Source organism: Ambystoma mexicanum, chromosome 3p (genome assembly GCF_040938575.1).
Source record: "Ambystoma mexicanum isolate Mex_15411 chromosome 3p, UKY_AmexF1_1, whole genome shotgun sequence".
NCBI classification, from domain to species: Eukaryota; Metazoa; Chordata; class Amphibia; order Caudata; family Ambystomatidae; genus Ambystoma; species Ambystoma mexicanum.
This window is the reverse complement of record NC_090925.1, coordinates 883,066,581-883,083,881: the sequence shown is the minus strand read 5'-3', so window position 1 is coordinate 883,083,881 and position 17,301 is coordinate 883,066,581. Positions and strand designations below refer to the sequence as shown.

Genomic DNA, 17,301 nt, shown 5'->3' with positions numbered 1-17,301 from the left:
CACTGGAAGTGGGGGCAGAGGGCGGCGATGCGGTGGGCAAGGAGTGCCAGATACTGGTTGAAAAGCCAGGGAGAGAGGTTGGATCCCTGGGGGACACCACAGGTGGAGAAAAAGATGTCAGAGAGGAAGGAGCCCATTTGGACCTGGGAGGGTCGACCGGAGAGGAAAGAGGTCAGCCATGCCAGAGCCTGACCAGTGATACCCAGGTTATCACGGAGACGGTTGAGCAGGATGGCATGGTTGACAGTGTCAAAGGCAGAGGAGAGATCGAGCAGAATGAGAACACAGGGAGTGTTGGAATCGAGGTTCAGGAGCAGGTCCTCACGGATGTTCAGGAGAGCAGTTTCCGTGCTTCTGGCCGCTCTGAAGCCGGATTGATGGTCATGAAGATTACCAACAGATTCAGCATGGAGGTTAAGCTGGGAGATGGCCAGTTTCTCCAGGAGCTTGCCCAGGAAGGGAGTAATGGAGATTGGGCGATAGTTGGCCGGGCAGGAGGGGTCGGAAGAGGGTTTCTTGAGGAGGGGGTGCACAAGGGAGTGCTTGAGGGGGGATGGGAAGACTCCAGAGGCGAATGAGTGGTTGCAAAAGTCAGCCAGGGCAGGAGCCAGGGAGACGATGTGGTCCTTGATGGTTTTGGAGGAACAGGGGTGAACCTGTTTAGACGAGGCTTTCATAGATCGGACTTGTCTGGAAACCTCGTCAGCAGAAAAAGGTGGAAATGAAGAGAAGGAGGGCGGAGGGGCGGCTGCAAGAGAGCAAGAGGAAGAGCCGGGAAAAGAGGGAGGGAGGAGAGGGGAGGAGAGTGAGGACAGGATGTCCTGAGTTTTTGAGATGAAGTGCGAGGCCAGTGCAGTGCAGAGGGCCTGGGAGGGGACAGGAGAGGTAGAGACTGCAGCAGGGTTGGCCAGCTATATGGGGGCTTCCAGCTACGCCTGCTCTGTATCTTGCTGGTGCTGCCGAGTCACCTGGCGTCAGATGGCTACAGATCCTCAATCATTGTCTTTGCAGCCCAGAACCACTATATGCACTTGGCGGGTACTTAAAGGCTGCTACACCACCTATTTGTATCCTAGTACCAGCCGGGATCCAATGCAGCCAGCCCTCTCGAAAGGCTCCACTCTTTCAGGTAGAGCGTAACTTTGTGATCATTCCCAATCAGCAGCCTCTTTTAGTTCTGCTTTAGTACCTGCTACTAATTTCAGGATGCCACTGCTCAGTGCTACTGTCAGTTTGCGCCCTGTGTCTTGATACTGTTAGCTGCGATTCTTCTCTTGCAGATCGGGGCTACTCTGCTCCAGGGGAGCCCATGTTCCACAGCCTATACTTGCTTTCAATGTCCCCCTCTGGGGTCTGCTGCTCTTTTCTCAGTCCCAAGCCCCGACAGCCATTGTCTTGCATGTAGTGCGGCTCACCTGCTGTGTTAGTTGCTGCATGACATCCAGATTTCAGGAGCTCTCTGAGTTGTGCTGTGGCTTTTGTTATAGCACTCCTTAGGGCATGAGTGCTGTCACGCCTTGCTGCGCAGTAACTGTAGCTGGGTTAGTGAATCATGGTTCTTGGCTGTTTATGGGTTCTTTGGTGGGTGCTTCAGGTCAGGTTCTCACTGTTCATTCACCCTCCTCGTACTGGACCCAGCACTGCACCCATGCACCCCGCCGTACTGTCTCTGTAATGCAGTTTATTATCCCTGCTGATCTAAGCATCCCATCATGGACCACCATTCGCAGCCCTGAATTCGCCCTCAGTTCAAACCTCTTGGGGCTATCAGTTTTCAAGTCACCAGCCTCACCATGGCAGGTCGTTTCACCCTTTACATGGGTTGCTCCCACGCGCAGAGCTGCCTCATGCCTCCACAGGAACCTTACAATAGGCACCCTACAACACAGCGTATGGGCTGCACGCGCCTTCCAGCAAACCAGCAATCCAATAAAATGTTGCTGGCTCTCCCCTCCTGTCAAGCTCTACATTTCACTTCACACAGCCACGGCTGTACTTCAATTGAGGGCACGGGCGCTGAGGCTACAATATATCATAGGTCGCGCTTGGTATTAGGAGTGCCTGATACACTTGTAGCCCTCCGAGAAGACACCTGCGTCGGTGTCATGGCTCAGTGTCCATGCAGTCCTCCGCCCTTGCTGCTGCTAAACACTGGAGCCTTCTGTCAATGATAAGGCTCACTCGCGTCGACCCCTGTGGCACACAATACAATTCATCACTGATCAGGCCCGGCTCGGTCTCATCCCTGCTCTCCTCACGTTCCAGCTACAGGCTGCTTTGATGCCAATTCAGGCCCGGGAGCCGTGGGACACAGCGCCACTCTCTCGCACAGGCTGCACTCTTCCCAATCACTGAACTGGGTGTTGGATATAGCACTCCAGCTACAGGCTGCTTCAGTGGCAAGTCCGGTCCCGGAGCCGCGGCACCTGGAGCCGCTTCCTCATGTAGGCTGCACATCTAGAGCCCCGAACAGGGTGTCCGATGTGCACAATGTCTTTAGCACCCACGGCCCATACTTTATCTGCACCTCCGCTGCAATTGCGCATGGAGTAGAGTAGATTGGCACCTGATCCAGCCACGTCTTTCTTTGTCTGTCAGGCGGCAGCCATCTTTTTCTTCGTTGCAATCTCGTCCGAAAATCTTCACCAGCCTCCCGCAACGTTATTAATGTACGGGTCCGTGCCACAATGTATCTACACTTGCTCATAAGCTTCAGATGCACGATCCTTCTAGTTATGGCAAATTTGTATCAGTCATTGCGCAGTTTTCAGCCGGATATTGTAAGGATCTGCAGGAGCTCCATTATGGACACGTCCTCCTACATGGCTTGCTAGCCTCGCCCCCAGTTCCTGACACACATTTCTGTACCGCGCTGGACTCGGGTTTTGTGTCTTTTTTTTATTGCTTAGTTTTGTTTGTCGTGGTGTGACCTTAAACCTCCGGGTCAGTGGTGTGCATTATAAATATAATAAAGTTGAAGACTGCATTCCTAGTGGCCATCACATCGGCCAGAGGGGTCAGCGAGCTGTAGGCTTTGTCTTGCTAGCCGCCTTTCCATCCTTTTTTTTGGGAGAATATTTCCCTGAAGGTGCAACCAGGATTTCTGCCTAAGGTGGTATTGGAATTTCACCTGTCCCTGGCCATTGACCTTCCTGTCAATGGTGCCTATGCACCCCTCCAAGGAACGGTTCCACAGGCTGTTTTTACCTGGCCAGAACGGTGGAGTTCAGGAAGATGGATCAGTAGTTTGTGACCACCTCCTTGGCTAGGAAGAGTTTATCTGTTCCAAAGCAGACCACCTTGTGGTGTATCTCGCTTTGCATTTCCGAATGCGACTGTAATGAAGGGAAAGAACGGCCCCCAGGCAGCAGAGCCCACTCCACTAGGGTGGTGTCTACTTCGACAGCGCTTCAAAGGGGTGTTCTGGTGAGGGACAATTGTCAGGCGGCAACCTGATCCTCCCTGCACGCTTTTACCAAACACTATAGGATGAGGCCTTTTGGTCTGATGCTCGATTTGGGAGAGCGATTTTGCAGAGTTTCCTACTGTAAGGGACTTTCATCTCACCGGTTTCATGAGTACTGCTTGGGGAGCCTATCTGATTAGGAATATGCAGGAGAAAGGCAATCTGTTGAAGTAGAAATTACTTACTGTAACATGGCCATCTTTCTCTTGGGAGGAAGAGGTGGGCTTTAGTTTTGTGGACCGTCATCCTCTTCCGGTTGGGTGCTGCATTCCTTCTGCTGTCTCTATTTTTCCTCACAAAAAAAAACCTGGTTAGGTTTTCTTTTTTTCTTTTCACTTTCGGCTATTTGTACGTGTTGTCTAGTTTTCCTCTGAAAAAGGTAGGGAACAGAGGTGCAGTGCCGTAGTGAGACAGTATATGTACGACGAAATATCCGAAGACTATGACCGGCGCATCGAGTTGTGATGGATCGGCGGCCGAATTACACTGACGCTTGAGTGGATAGCTATCTGATGAGGAATCTGCAGGAGAAGAATCCATAGATAGAACATTACAGTAAGTAATTTCTCCTTTCACAATCTTCCAATTGTTTAATTTTTTATTGAATACATATTTTCTTACAAACTCACCAAAATTCCTTAAAACTCTTCCAAATCATTTCGTAAAAAGATCAGTAATACAACACATATCAATTCCCACATTTCACTTTGGTGCTACAATAGGTCCAACTCTTTTCACACAAGGAGAATTTCTTGTAGACCAAAGTCTTCCCCACCCAAAAGACGAGCCCAAAAAAGATCTGCCTCTTCAGTGTCTTGAGGCTAGGCATTCACCCAAGCACTTAGTACGACACTCAGTCAGCGTCCTAAACTCCACTAGGACGTGCCAGTGTGTTTCTACCTGCTCAACCTGGTTACAAAACCTACACACATTGGTTTTGGATTTGGTGTATTTTTCCGGGACCTCTTTGGTAGGGAGCTAGATAAATCTGCGATATCTGCCCCAAAAGCCTAATGTGACACTTTTCTAGTGCCTTCTGCCTGAATATTCAAAGCACTACAAACATCTGCCTTTGCCACAATAGAAGGGAAATAATCCTTTCATTAAGCTTTGAATGTTGAAAGTTTATGCCTGCAAAGATTTGATGTGGTTATCTGGAAGTTACAAGTCGGCAGTCATTGCTCAACCAACAGATGTTTTTCAGGCACTTCTAAAAGAAAGGGTTCTGGAAAAGGTGATTTGCCTCTAATTACTTTTGTTCCCAATGGGTAGAGCACAGCATGAACCCCCTTATGGAAAATAAAACCACCTTGTTACTTACTGTGATTAGATTCCTTGCGTAACAAGTTACTTCCTCTGAGTTTGAAGTGTGTTGCAGTAACCTCTTGTTTGGGGTTAGGTGAATAACTGCTTCTGTGAAAGACATTGATTAGTAGATCCCTAGATTGCATCGGAGAAAGGCAGTGTTATTGGATTATGCTATGCTGTTTCTTCTGTGTGGGCTACATTGGTGGTGGCACATGGGGCTGGCTGTGTCTTGTGATGGACGCAGTTGTGAAGTGAAGATGTCGAAGTATGAGGCTGTGCCTTGGACCGTCATTGTGTGGGGGAAGGACATTTTATTTGATGTCTCGTTAAGGGATGCTAGATTGTTGGCTCATTCACAGGTAATCGGTTCTTTTCAGGAATCTGAAGAGTAAATGCTGAAATGTACTTGGATAAAAGGCTAGTAAGTTAAATGTATTTTGTGGGCGCAGTGAACAATCTTTTATTCTGTAGACTTTCAAAGATTGCCATCTCAACCTTTTTCTACTTTACTTTAGGTGGATGAAATGCTGTCCAAAATGGCAGTTGGCGAGATGGACTCCATCAATGTGCTTTGTCCGAGCAAGGCCACCGTTGTTCACTCTCCAATGGGGAAGATTACGACAGAGGCATTTCCCTGAGTAAATAGTTATCAAGTATCAACCTTTTCCATCTTGATTTGCCAGGAGGATTATGATATGGGATAGGGCTTTTATCGATTGTTGGTGTTAGTCTTCGCTATTCGCACTGCATCAAAGAGGAGGAAGCAGTGGGCTAACAAATGTCAACAGTTTGTGTTTTTTACCGACAAATTAGAAGAACTTTGCATCTGGAGCTCCTTGCACTTACCTTTTGATCAAAACATTGGAACAATCGATGGTAGAGATCAACATTGGTTGCACAATTTGCTGGCTACTGTTTTCTCTACTGGTTCCTGAACCTACGTTAACGACCAACCACAGCTTCTCCACATTCTGAGCAGGACTTTTTTTTGCAAACTACTGGTCTACCACTTCTTTATTGGCTCATAAGTGTCTTAACCTATATGGTTTTCTAGCCAGTGGACTCAAATATCTGGTCATGTATAAATTGATTTGGCTTTTATTCAATATAAGGTTGTACAACGTCAAACATTGTTTAGCAGAATGCCCTTTACTTATGTAGTAGCACTAGTTTTGGCAGCACCAGAGTGGTTCAATGAGTCTTTTCTTTAAGTGGCTTTTATAGACCGTTTTTATGCAGGACACCTCGATCACTGATGCATCGTTGTCCTTTCTGTGAAACACTGACCATTCGCCTTTTGAAAGCCTGGTGTAATTTGCTTGACCAGAAACATAAGAATTTGTCATTTATGACTTTGAACAAGTAGAGTAATAAAAATATTGTTTTTTGCAGTATTACAATGTTTGTTTTTAATTTCCTTACTTTGTACAGATATTTTTTAATGCATACTTTTCTAATCAATTTTATTGTACCTAAAGATTTATTTAGATAAAACAGAAAATGTGATCATTAAATGGAAAAAAGTAGATTTACATCAAGATACAGTAAAATTCATTCTTGGAGGGATTTGGGGGAAACCTCATTTGGCGATTGGTGGTTCTTCTTGGGAAATTACCAGCATGAGATTTGATTTTCCAAAATGTGTTCTATTGCCATCTGATAATGTTAATGTATTCATTACAGTACGTGTTACAAAAGATTAATCACTGTGAAATTGGGCTGATTTTAGCTCAAATAGTGTTTCCTTCTTGGGTCCAAAGGCTGGAGCCTGCATTTGTTTCTATATATTCACAAACAATAGTTCCTAAAACACAGTGGTCATAAATTCGGTTGTCCCTAGCAGGGGGAGTGGTAGACTGTTAAATATCTAGTTAGCATATTCATAACTGAGACACATAATGGTGGAAAGTGGAGAAATGAAAGTGAATAAACAGTGCTCTTCTCAAGGACCATCCAACTAGCCGAGGAGGTTTTTCATTCTAATTTTATTTAATGCAGTACTTGTATTTGCACACTGCAAATTGAATCACATCTGTTCAGTTGGTTTTTTGTACAGCACCGCAAGTATTTTTGTACCATACTTTATTGTTTAAAATGTAAAATACACTGAAGTAAAATAACTTTGGAAACAATAGCAGCTAGTTTGTTTCTTTTCTTGAGATGCTCGATAATATACTTTTTTCACTATAAAGGAATTGCAAGCTCCAAAAGGACTGTAGATACTGGCAGTACTACTTGGAGAATACTACTTGGGCGCCAAACCCACCATTCATAATTGTCGAGGGTTTCAGATGCTATATTGAAAGACCAATGGTGATTGTGGTGGCAGCTGAGATGCATCACTTAAGTTCCAAACCCACTAATCTCTTAAAATGGTATGTGTTAATCAGGGCTAATATCAGTTTGTTTTAATTAATTTGTTATACACACAATACCAGGAGCCAAGATCAAAAAGAAATTACTGTAGTTGGAAATGTTTGTCATGCATCTTGAGGGATTCATAATTGAACTTTACACTCTCCATTCCCTCCCCTCACCTCCTTTAGATATTAATCTTCTCTCTCTGGTTGGAGATATATTTAACAATACAGAAGAGCCAAGAGTGTGAGTGTTTCACATGAACTTGAAAGTGTATGGGTAAAAGACACCATAATGTTTTCATTCATCCAGGTGGATATCTTATGAGTAAAATTCTGTTCTCTAAAATGATCAGCCAGCACTGTTAAGTCTGAATCCGGCAGCAGGTCTGACTTAGTCTTTCTTTCCAAGGTTGATAAATCAAGTAACGTAATATGGGATAATAACACCTGTTATTGCAGTTCTTAACTGTGGAGGGAGTCTGACTTGAAGCTCCATGCAAGGGCACAATTATTAACTTTTGCCTCCTATTTGTGGTAAATATTAAAAGATACTTTGAACAATTCCAGGTCAAGGTCTACAGTTCTTTGGCACATTCAAGAACCTCCGCCGCCTGGTTTCATCTCAAGTAGTATGCTACTGCCACTGATTGTAAATGGAAGACACATGTACATGGAGCTGATCCATTCAGGGAAAGGAACATGCTTAACTCCTGCGGGTTTGAACTTAAGCAAGTCAATATATTAACTGTGATCATGAATCCACTTGGAGAGAGACAAAACACCAGTCTCTCCTTAAACATATGAAAACACAATCCTGCCAATGGGGCATGCAAATATACACGTACATAATTTTCCTATTGGTGCTTTGCAATTAATAGGTTGACTGGTAACTTTCAGGTCCCTCCATTTATTAGACGGTTCAACTGTGCTTTAATTAATAGGCTGCTTACTGGGAAAGTCTTCATATTTTAGTTAATTGTCGGGGCAGGCACAGGCTGTGCATAAAAATTTAAACAGGTTGGTCGGCTTGAGAATCTTGAAAGCATTGCTGTGCCAGGTAAGTCGGAGTGGTATTTTCTTGCCACCTTGTGTTGAGTGCATTGTTTCACCCAGCCGTCACCCGGGAGGCTGATTCTCTTCTAGGGTTTGGGCTCTTGTAATTGTCTTAAACTATTACCACCAACAGTGGATGATGTGCTTGGGGCGCTGGTGTTTTTTCTCCAGTTCTCAGTATCTGATCTCGTTTGCTTGCAGCATGGGTTGGGTAGGCTTTCTGCGGGTCTTGTTTGACAAGTAGACCATGTACGGATTGCTCCTTAGTGCTTTATCATCTGGCATTTCGTACTTGTCAGACATGCCTAACTTAACGGCTTGTCATCAGCAATCGGATTGAACTGCCCATGATACAAGGTACAATGTGCTTGCTTCACCTTTCGGAGGTGCCAGCTAGCCTGATCATTTGGCATTTCTTCATAATAAAGAAGCAGGCACTGCTTAAGTCTGCTGGCCAGGCCATGAGCAACTAGACAGAGGTCTGGCTGGTGAGTCTCTTGGTTTAGGCTTAATCACTGGGCTTCAGTTAAGGGGTGATTTTCTGAGACGTCTGCTCAAACAGGCTGTGCAAGCGCAGCTCGCAGGGGAAGGAGTGGGGCGGGCACTGCCTAGGAGGAAACATTGTTCTCTGTTCTTTTTAAGCTTTGCATTTTAAGGTGGGCAGAAGGTCTTCATCCTTACCTTCTTTGTGCTTCTTGTGACCCTCTGAATCTGGGCGGGGGGTTCATTACTATAGGCCCGTGGCCTGGTGCTGCACCCTGCATTTTACAGCTAAGTCTGGTTTCCCTTGGACCCATTTGAGTGGTCAAAAAAACTGGAATCGGCTGTAAAAGTGTATACAAAGGTTAAATTCCACCAATTTTAATGGTATCCTCATCGCACCATATATCAGATATAATTAACGTTTTTTCATGGAGCATAACTTACATTTCAGACAGATACTATTTGTGAAATGCGCAAATTCCGACCTGCCATCTTCAGAACATTTAGTGTTGTATATATTTTGGGATTATATCTATTACTTGGTGGTAATAATTTTACTACGTTAGTATTTGGTGGTATTGTATAATCCTTATCAATATATTGTGGTAACCTGTTGGGGTATTTTTATAGTGGTGAGACTGGTTTCAGAATACTGCCTAATAATTATTTTTTACCAGGGTAACAACAAACAAAATAATGGACTTGATACACTCTGGATAGATGGCTCATGCCCTCCTGTGGTACCTTATGTACAATACCACATTACACCTTTTTGGCTGAGTTTCAACAATTGTAAAGCATGCAATTGAAATACAGCACATCCGTTCAACCTCTCTAGATAGACCTCTGACACTGGCTACTTTATTTGAGAGATTTCTTAACACACCTGTCTCCTTATGCATGTCAAATAAAAGGGACTGAATGCGGAATAAGTATCATGAGATTAAGTTACTTTTTGAATCTGTTTTTTTATCATAAAATAGAAATATGCAAATTACAGACACTTATGCCCACATTGTACGTCATAGTGCAAGTACTTTCTTCTTATAATAGCTTTCAATACTCTTTCTGTGCAAAGCCCTGCCAACTGTCCTTAGCATCGTGGAACTTGGCAAGACAAATACACTTTAAAAAACAGTAAGACTTTCCACAGTATTACAAATAGGATCCCTAATACAGCACCTAAACTATTTAACCTAATCTACCTGTATCATTCACATCAGCGGCCCCCACTTAACCTCCTATTTACCTTAGATTTATTGGAGGTATTTCTGACTCAATTTGGCAAGAGAAATCTTCCCCAGTCGTTCTGCCTGCCTCACACAGGATGAACCCAGATAAGGAGAGCCTCTGCATCAGTCAGCTTGCCAGCACTGAACACCGTCTGCCCAGCCAGCACTCTGCTCCTTCGTCTCCCAGTGCCCGAAGAGGAACTGCCCCTCACTCAACCTCATAACCCTTTTTAACAAACCCCCTGGTCCCTCTAGGAAGACACCGCCCCTTGAACAGATCATCCCACTAACAATCACACAATCTGCCTCTGTGTGTTTTCCTCATTATATTAACTGCATTGCTGTAGAATTTTCTTTCATTTTTATTTTGCACTTCCTGCTTCAAAACAGTTATGTTTCAGCAGAACCAAACTTCAAATTTTTCAGCTTACCACACAGTGTAAATCCAGCCTGCACGTCTAAATTCAATTTTTCATCCGATTTTCAGAGCATCATGCATTCTCATTAGTCTGCATTCAGCTTACTTCATGAACTAATTTGCACTAAATGTTATGAAAATCTGTTACATGTGAACTACTATTGGTTTAATTAGTTTGTTAATTTATATTAGTATTATATTTATTAGAGCTCAGTTCATTGAAAAATCATCCGTAATCAAAGTGCAATTTCAAGCATGTGCTCTGTGCATTGGTATCTAATTCTGCCTGAGACTCACACTCTTGAATCCAGTAATTAGTTTCACACCCTGGGCCCCATTTGCAGTTCAAACCAATGTTAACATGTGCATGCTGAAATATTGAATCTAACTGTTAAGATTTGGAGCCCCTACTCCTACACTGCCTCCTTTTTTTACTGCTGGGATATAACCCAAAATCACTGCAGGAAAAACACACATACGCTCTAAAACACGTGTTTCTCCCAATAATCACATCTTAATAGTTGAAAATAAATATTATGCAAATGGAAAAATTCATAACGAGAAACATGTATACATTTCTAGTCTTGAGCAAAGGAAAGAAACAATCTTTAAGAAAGAATAAAAAATCATATTTTTTTATTTTTTTTATTTTAACTTTTGATCACCTTTATCTTTTTGGTGTTTAATTGGTGATCTGTTCTTTTTTTTCTTTCTTTTTTTTAAAAATATTTTTCTTTTTGCATTTTTGTCTTTATCTCCTGATCACCTTTATCTTTTATCTTTTTTCAATTGGTGATCAATTTTTTTTAACTAATTTTCTTTTTTTTACCTTTGTATCTTTTTTTTTATCAAACATTAAAGGAAAGCCTCATCATTTTCAGGAAACATAAATTCAAAAACTGTGCAATTGGCTTCAGTTAAATGTAAAAGCCAGTAAATAAAAAATCAGTGTTTGATGAGAATCAATTTGTGATAAAAATAGTCAGTGATAAAAATTGTCTTTCATAAATAATTCACACAGGAAATTGGTTCTTGGTGGAACTCCTCCTTTCCGGTACTTCTTTTGGTGGCATTATCTCCACATGTTTTGGAATCATCATCTTCACCCCCTTCTTCGGCCCAGGGGGCTTTCCAGAGGACTCCAATTCATTGGTATCTAATTTTTCTAGAGTAAAAAGAAAAGACACATTAAGTATCAAGCACATCAAACCTTTTACTTTTACTTTCTCACTGGAACATCTGGAACCAAATTTAGTTATGCACACAAATGCAAATTATAGAAATAACATGCCATGCAGCCAAGAATGTTTTTTTCTGAATGACTACTTAAAACATGAAGTAATCACACTAATATCAAATGGTATTTTCAGATGTCTCAAAAACAGCACTTTCTCTTATTTGTCGATTTTGTATTTTTGTTCACTAAATATATATATATTTCTGAGGCTTGTGGAATCTGCTTAGATCACATGCTGTGCATAGGCCGACATCTAGTGGAAGCTGCGGAGTATTTGTTTTTCGAAACTCGAAAATGGGCGTCGACACAGGGCGTGCCAGTAATACTATCCCTAGTGTGACGTCCACTGTACCCAAGATCCCTCACGCGTCTAGGATCCTCAGATTGTTTTTTTCCGCCATACTGGTCGGAAGCATTTTGCGGAGTCCCCTGGCCTTAGCCATACTTTTGCTACAAATTTTAAAATAATAATCTATTGACATCCTTCCCCACCCCAACGTCGAACTTCGACACTCCGCCGGCTGGAGAAGAAATCGACCGTCGGCTGCTGCACGACGGATTTGGGCCTCGGAAGGCCGCTGGCCTCGGCCCGGGCCTTGGAAGGCCTCTGGCCTCGGCCCTGCAAGTAGGGAGAGTGGGGGGTGGTACATACTCTACACTCTTGGTATATAGGTACACCTTATACATTTCCTACACTTAACAGCCCACTGCCTCAAGGTGCGTATGGAGGGTACCCCTTTTCAATTCTGCCCCAAGTGCAATCGCAAATACCCTTGGGTCGACAGGCACGCCACGTGCACTCTCTGCTTGCCGAGGGACCACCCCGAAGCGAACTGCAGATCGTGTAGTAGGTTTAAACCTAAGACACTTAAGGACCGTTCGACGAAGCATTGGGCCCACCACGCCAGGCAGGCGGCCATGGCAGCGGAGGGCGGCGAGGGCATTACGGTGTCGAAAGACAGCCGAGCGCAGGTCCCTGACCTCGGAAGGTCGTCCGGCAGGGCGGCTATGGGGAAGACCCCCGGCGACACAAGCGCTTCACATACTACACACACTAAGTCCAACCGAGACTCGACGTCAAGTTCTCGGAAAGAGGCACAAACAGAACGGTCCGATTCGGTGTCCTCTGGGCGCTCTCGATCAAGATCGCCGCATGACTCCAGGCAATCATCCACTCTTGCCAGTGCCTCGCTCCCTAGGCTAACAGAAGTTCGATCGTCGGAAGACTAAGACGACTTCCACCCCCAGGCCGCGCTCCAGGAGTCAGAGCCCGCAGTTAAAACCAGCGAGGCCCCACGCTCGAAGGACAGGGACACCACCCCCGATCCTCGACGCCAGGCGTCGAAAACCTCCGGAGCTACTAAAGGACAGGGAAAACATTTTTCCACTCACGGGGATGGGGGAAAACAGCAGAAGAAACAACCTTTGCACTCTTCCACACCTGTGAAACACACCACTCCCCCTAAACAGACAGACAAAACCAGGTCTGCTGATATGTCTAAAACCAGCAAGCCTACTCAAGATAAATCCCATAGACTTGCTGAGAGAGTCATCCCCAGTTCCAAAAAATTGTCCAGTGAAGACATAGATAGGGTCATGTCAAGAATGTCTTCTTTGGCAGATTTTTATGATAAAAATCCAGAACATTGCCTCTCATATGATCCACAGGGGGCGACACCCTCAGGCTCTACTGATCCTATCCCCCTGAGTAAAAAGCCCCGGTTTGAAACTCCGATGAGGTCAGAACCCTTTGAGGTACAACCATACGCAAGACCATACTCACTGTATCAAGGAGAGGCTTCCTTTTGTGAGGACCAAGAATTTGGTATGATAGAAGAGCAAACCGGGACGGCCTACTATGGGGATGATGAGGACCAGGAAGAGGAAGAGGAGGACCCGGAAACATACAGAGTAGATTCCCCGGTAGAGAACGAAGCCCCGGTTACAGACTCCCCGGTCGATAACCAACCCCTCCTAAACGAGGTTCTCGCACGCGCAGCAGAACATTTCCACATTGACACCCACGGTGTCCAGGAGGAAAGGGACTTCGCAGAAGAGTTAGTGGGAGAAAGGAGGCCTGTTGCCCAGACCATCCCTATCCTTAAGTCCATTCAGCAGAGAATAGATCTGTCCCTGGTGAACCCGAACCTCACCAGAGCAGTCAATCCCAGGGTTGAAAAACTTTTCAAGGTGGCCCAGTCTGACCCTCTCTATATAAGAGGACATCTGAAGCCAGACTCCCTAGTTGTCACCAACACTCGTAAGAGGGCTGGAACACCCTTGTCATCGTCCGAAGCTCCTCCCGACAAGGAGAGCAAAAAACTATACGGTTTCGGCAGGAAAGTAGCCTCAACGTCCGCCTATCAAGCAAGGATTGCAAACTCCACCACCCTGTTGGCCAGCTACAACTGCCATCAGTGGGAAGAAGTCGCGGCACTCATAGCCTCTGCTCCTGAACCTTTAAAGGGCCAGTTAGCTCGGATTTCCGCAGAGGGTAGAGCCGTGTCTGGTTGCATTTTGAAAGCAACCTTCGACGCCGCGGACAACGCAGGCAGATTGATAGCGGAAGGCACTGTTATCAAGAGACATGCGTGGTTACGGCAGTCTGGTTTTAAAGCAGAAACCCAGGCATCATTGTTGGACAAACCGGTGGAAACCGATCTGTTTGGTAAGGCGGTCGAAGACGCACTGAAGAATGCCAAGGACGAATACGAAACACTCAAGTCCCTCGACTAGTTAACCAATAAACCCCTAACCAGAGAGGGAATAGTAATTTTCGTCGCCCACGCGGCCAAAATTCCCAGAGAGGATCTACCTATTCCCAAGGGCAGGGTACACAGTGGAACAACAACCAACAGTCTACCCAGGGTTACGGCAGGGGTAATAGGAGAGGTCGTGGTAAAGGCAGAGGCAGCCCCAACAAGGGAGGCGGCACGCCTCCACCAAAGCAGTGACGCTCAGTTCAGGGTCCCTTCTCACGCAACCCCAGTAGGGGGACGCATTTCCAACTTCACCCAGGCTTGGGAAGGGATCACATCAGACAGATGGGTGCTGTCAACAGTATCCACAGGATATTGTATAGAACTACTGCAGCGTCCCCGGAACCATCCTCCACGAAAAAGAGTACTCTTTAGAACATCAGAAGATTCTCCTCGAGGAGATCGCCATTCTGCTAGAAAAGGACGCGATAGAACTCATCCCGGGACACCAGGTAAACAAGGGTATTTATTCAACTTACTTCCTTGTGCCAAAGAAAGATTTGACAATGCGCCCAGTATTGGACTTACGGCCTGCCCCAAGTATGTCAAGCCCCAAAAATTTCGTATGACCACACTACAAGAGGTAATCCCCCTCCTAAAAAAGGGGGATTACATGGCAACCTTGGATATGAAAGATGCTTATTTTCATATTTCCATGTTCCCAGCGCACAAAGTATTTGCGCTTCAAGGTGGACAGTCGACACTACCAATTCAAGGTACTGCCCTTCGGGATAGCTTCAGCACCAAGGGTATTCACCAAGGTACTGGCGGTGACGGCTGCACACCTACGCAGGGAGGCAATCCCAGTGTACCCTTATCTGGACGACTGGCTCATAATGGGGGAAACCCCAGGAATTTGCAGGACAAACATTCAAAGGACGATCGACCTCCTCCACGAGTTAGGCTTCTCAATCAACGAGAAAAAGTCAAGCCTGATGCCAAGCACCTCCAAACAATTCCTAGGAGCAATCCTAGATACTCAAGAGGGGTTGACCTTTCCTTCAGAAGAAAGAATTCGGAATATACTACTGCAAATTCCGCATTATCAGTCCGGTCAACAAATAACGGTACGCAAAGCAATGCGTTTACTGGGCATGATGGCGTCATGTATTTACCTGGTCCCCCACGCGCGCCTGCGTCCCATGCAGGAATGGTTGGCGAAACAGTGGTCTCAGGCAAGTGGTCAGTGGGACGATCTAGTGGTCGTTTCGCCAACACTGGTACAAAGCCTCCACTGGTGGACAAGAGAGAATCTCGCACAGGGGAAACCCTTTTACGATCCCAAAGTACAGGCAATAGTCACTACAGATGCATGCCTGACGGGGTGGGGAGCTCACCATCTCCACCACACAGCTCAGCGTCTCTGGTCTCACTCAGTGGCCAAGAACCACATCAACCTGCTAGAGCTTCTGGCAGTATTCAAAGCGCTTCAGGCGTTCGAGCCCCACCTACTAAACCTGTCAGTGCAAATCCGGACGGACAGCACAACAGCCATGTTCTACCTGAACAAGCAAGGAGGGACTCGCTCGCCAAATCTGTCCAAGCTTGCCCAGAAAATCTGGATATGGGCACTCAGACGGAACATCTTCCTGTCATCACAACATGTTCCAGGGGAGCTCAATTCCCTAGCGGATGCCCTGAGCAGAGACTCCCTCCCAGAGGAACACGAATGGGTTCTACACAGAGAGGTGATAGAAGATATCTTCTCTCAGTGGGGTTTCCCCACTATAGACTTATTCGCCACAAGCGAAAACAGACAATGCCCAGGATTTGCATCCAGGTTCCCCCAACCAGACTCCCAGGGGAACGCCCTGTGGATGAACTGGTCAGGGATGTTTGCGTACGCTTTTCCACCAACTCCTCATCAGGAAAGTGGTGAACAAGATGAACAGAGAGTCGATGACGCTCGTCCTAGTTGCTCCCATGTGGGCAAGACAACCGTGGTTCCCACACCTACGCAGGATGGCGGTGTGCGAGCCCATCAAACTTCCAGCCTGGTACAACCTACTGTCCCAGCACCAAGGTCAAACAGTGCACCAGCAACCCAACTCGATCAACCTGGCAGCATGGCTCCTGAGGTCATAGAGTTTGGACATCTCAATTTGCCACAGAGGTGTATGGACATCCTAAAGGAATCTAGGAAACCAAACACAAGGCACTGTTACTTTGACAAGTGGAAGAGGTTCGTTATCTGGTGCCAGAGTAGACAAATCAACCCGGTTGATTGCACTCCTTCCACTATTGTTACATAAATGCTCCACCTGCTAGATGCAGGACTGGTTTTTAACTCACTGAAAGTACACCTGGCAGCCCTGTCGGCTTACACCACTTCCCATAGCTAGGTTTCGTGGTGGAAAGTACCAGTAGTTAAAGCCTTCATGGAAGGAGTAAAGAGACTTCACCCTCCTATTTCAAACCCACCACCAGGGTGGGACCTTAATGTGGTGCTAGCCAAGCTCATGGGCCCCCCTTTCGAACCCATGCATAAAAGCAGTCTCAAACACCTGACTTATAAAACAGCCTTCTTAGTAGCTATTACTTCTATAAGAAGGGTCCGTGAAATTCAGGCTCTGTCAGTGCAGGATCCCTTCTTTACTGTCCATAAAGACAAACTGGTTTTACGCACACACCCTAGGTTCTCACCTAAATTTATATCAAAATTCCATGTAAACCAGTCCATCAAGCTTCCGGCTTTCTTCCAGAACCCGCAAAGCTCGGCTGAGGTGAAACTACATACCCGAGATGTGCGTAGGGCGGTCCTCTACTATGTAAATAAAACCAGACCGCTAAGAAAAACAGATCAACTGTTTGTCTCCGTAGCTACAGGCAGAGAGGGGGATCGCGTCTCTAAAGGTGCCATCTCGAAGTGGATTATTAACTGTATCCAGCTGTGTTACTCCCTCTCTGAAAGAACTCTGCCTTTCACGCCAAGAGCCCACTCTACTAGAGGCATTGGGGCCACTCTTGCTTTCATTGCAAATGTAC

At 45.6% G+C, this 17,301-nt stretch overlaps 1 protein-coding gene across 1 annotated transcript in view; it reads left to right on the top strand.

The window, feature by feature from the left end:
* The window catches only part of LOC138579638 (uncharacterized), a 600,935-nt gene extending 594,035 nt beyond the window's left edge, over positions 1-6,900 (top strand). The window contains exon 9 of the mRNA XM_069649890.1: positions 5,290-6,900. Coding sequence (XP_069505991.1) covers positions 5,290-5,412 — 123 coding nt within the window. The 3' untranslated portion in view covers positions 5,413-6,900. The remainder of the gene's footprint in view (positions 1-5,289) is intronic.
* Positions 6,901-17,301: the final 10,401 nt, after the last annotated feature.